General features: G+C 50.6%; 1 protein-coding gene across 1 annotated transcript in view; it reads right to left on the reverse strand.

Annotated features, from left to right (window-relative positions):
- The window catches only part of LOC103812158 (plexin-A2-like), a gene marked incomplete at its 5' end in the record, with an annotated part of 32,741 nt that overhangs the window by 18,009 nt on the left and 13,634 nt on the right, over positions 1 to 1,098 (reverse strand). The window contains 1 exon segment of the mRNA XM_009085167.1: positions 32 to 113. Within this exon segment, the coding sequence (XP_009083415.1) occupies positions 32 to 113 (82 nt within the window).

Consider the following 1,098-nt stretch of genomic DNA (forward strand, 5'->3'; position numbering starts at 1 on the left):
CTTCGCTGCAGCTCCAGCCTCCGGATGAAGGTCAGCGGGAAGACTTTGTTGTTGATCAGCTGAGCAAAGAGCTTCAAGGCCTTCTCCACACTCTGCTGCCCATTCCCTTGGACCTGTGGTGCAGAAGAAGGTGTCCATCAGCCAAGGTGTGGGAGGACAAGGGGCAGGAGGGCAGGCCTACGTCAGCCTGGGGTCACTCGGCCAACATTGGGGGCGTAAATCATGGAATCATAGAAAGGTTTGGGTTGGAAGGGACCTTAAAAGACCATCTCACTGCAATCCCTGCCATGGGCAGGGACACCTTGTACCAGCCCAGGTTGCTCCAAGCCCCATCCAACCTGGCCTGGAACACTCCCAGGGATGGAGCAGCCACAGCTTCTCTGTCCAACCTGTACCAGTGCCTCAGCACCTCACAGGGATGAATCACTTGCATATATCCAACTTAAATTTCTCCTCTGTCAGTCTGAACCCATTTCCCCTTGTCTTGTCACTACAGTTCCTAATAAAGAGTCCCTCTCTGGCTTCCTCATAGCCCCTTCAGATCCTGGCAGTTTGCTCTGAGGTCTCCACACAACCTTCTCTTCTCCAGGCTGAACAGCCCCAACTCTCTCAGCCTGTCTCCACAGGGAAGGTGCTCTAGTCCCCTGAGCAACTTTGTGGCCTCCTCTGGACTTGCTCCAAGAATTCCACACCCTTCTTATGCTGGGAACACCAGAGCAGTAGACAACACGGTCTAACCCTGGGTGCACAAGACAGAATCCCATGTGTCAGGGGCTGAGCATCCCTGAGAGTGCTCTCTGGTCCATCCTGAGCACACATCACCCTTCCTGTCTTCCCCCAATGTGGCTCCCTGTAATCATTGCTCCAAGCTGCATTCTCTGCACGCCATAAAGCTGCTGCTTTGGGGCTAACAGCCCTGTCAATGACACACAATTCTGCTTGTTCTGCACAAAAAGTGACACTCTTGTAAGTAAATTAAATACTAATTTAGACTATTGCTTTATTATGGGACAAGTGTAAAAAATTAATTGAGGCTTTCAGCCAGTTGCAGATTCAAGTAATTCATTACAAGTGAAAATGATGAACTACATGAAGCAA

This window comes from Acanthisitta chloris, unplaced genomic scaffold, assembly GCF_000695815.1.
Source record: "Acanthisitta chloris isolate BGI_N310 unplaced genomic scaffold, ASM69581v1 scaffold1982, whole genome shotgun sequence".
NCBI classification, from domain to species: Eukaryota; Metazoa; Chordata; class Aves; order Passeriformes; family Acanthisittidae; genus Acanthisitta; species Acanthisitta chloris.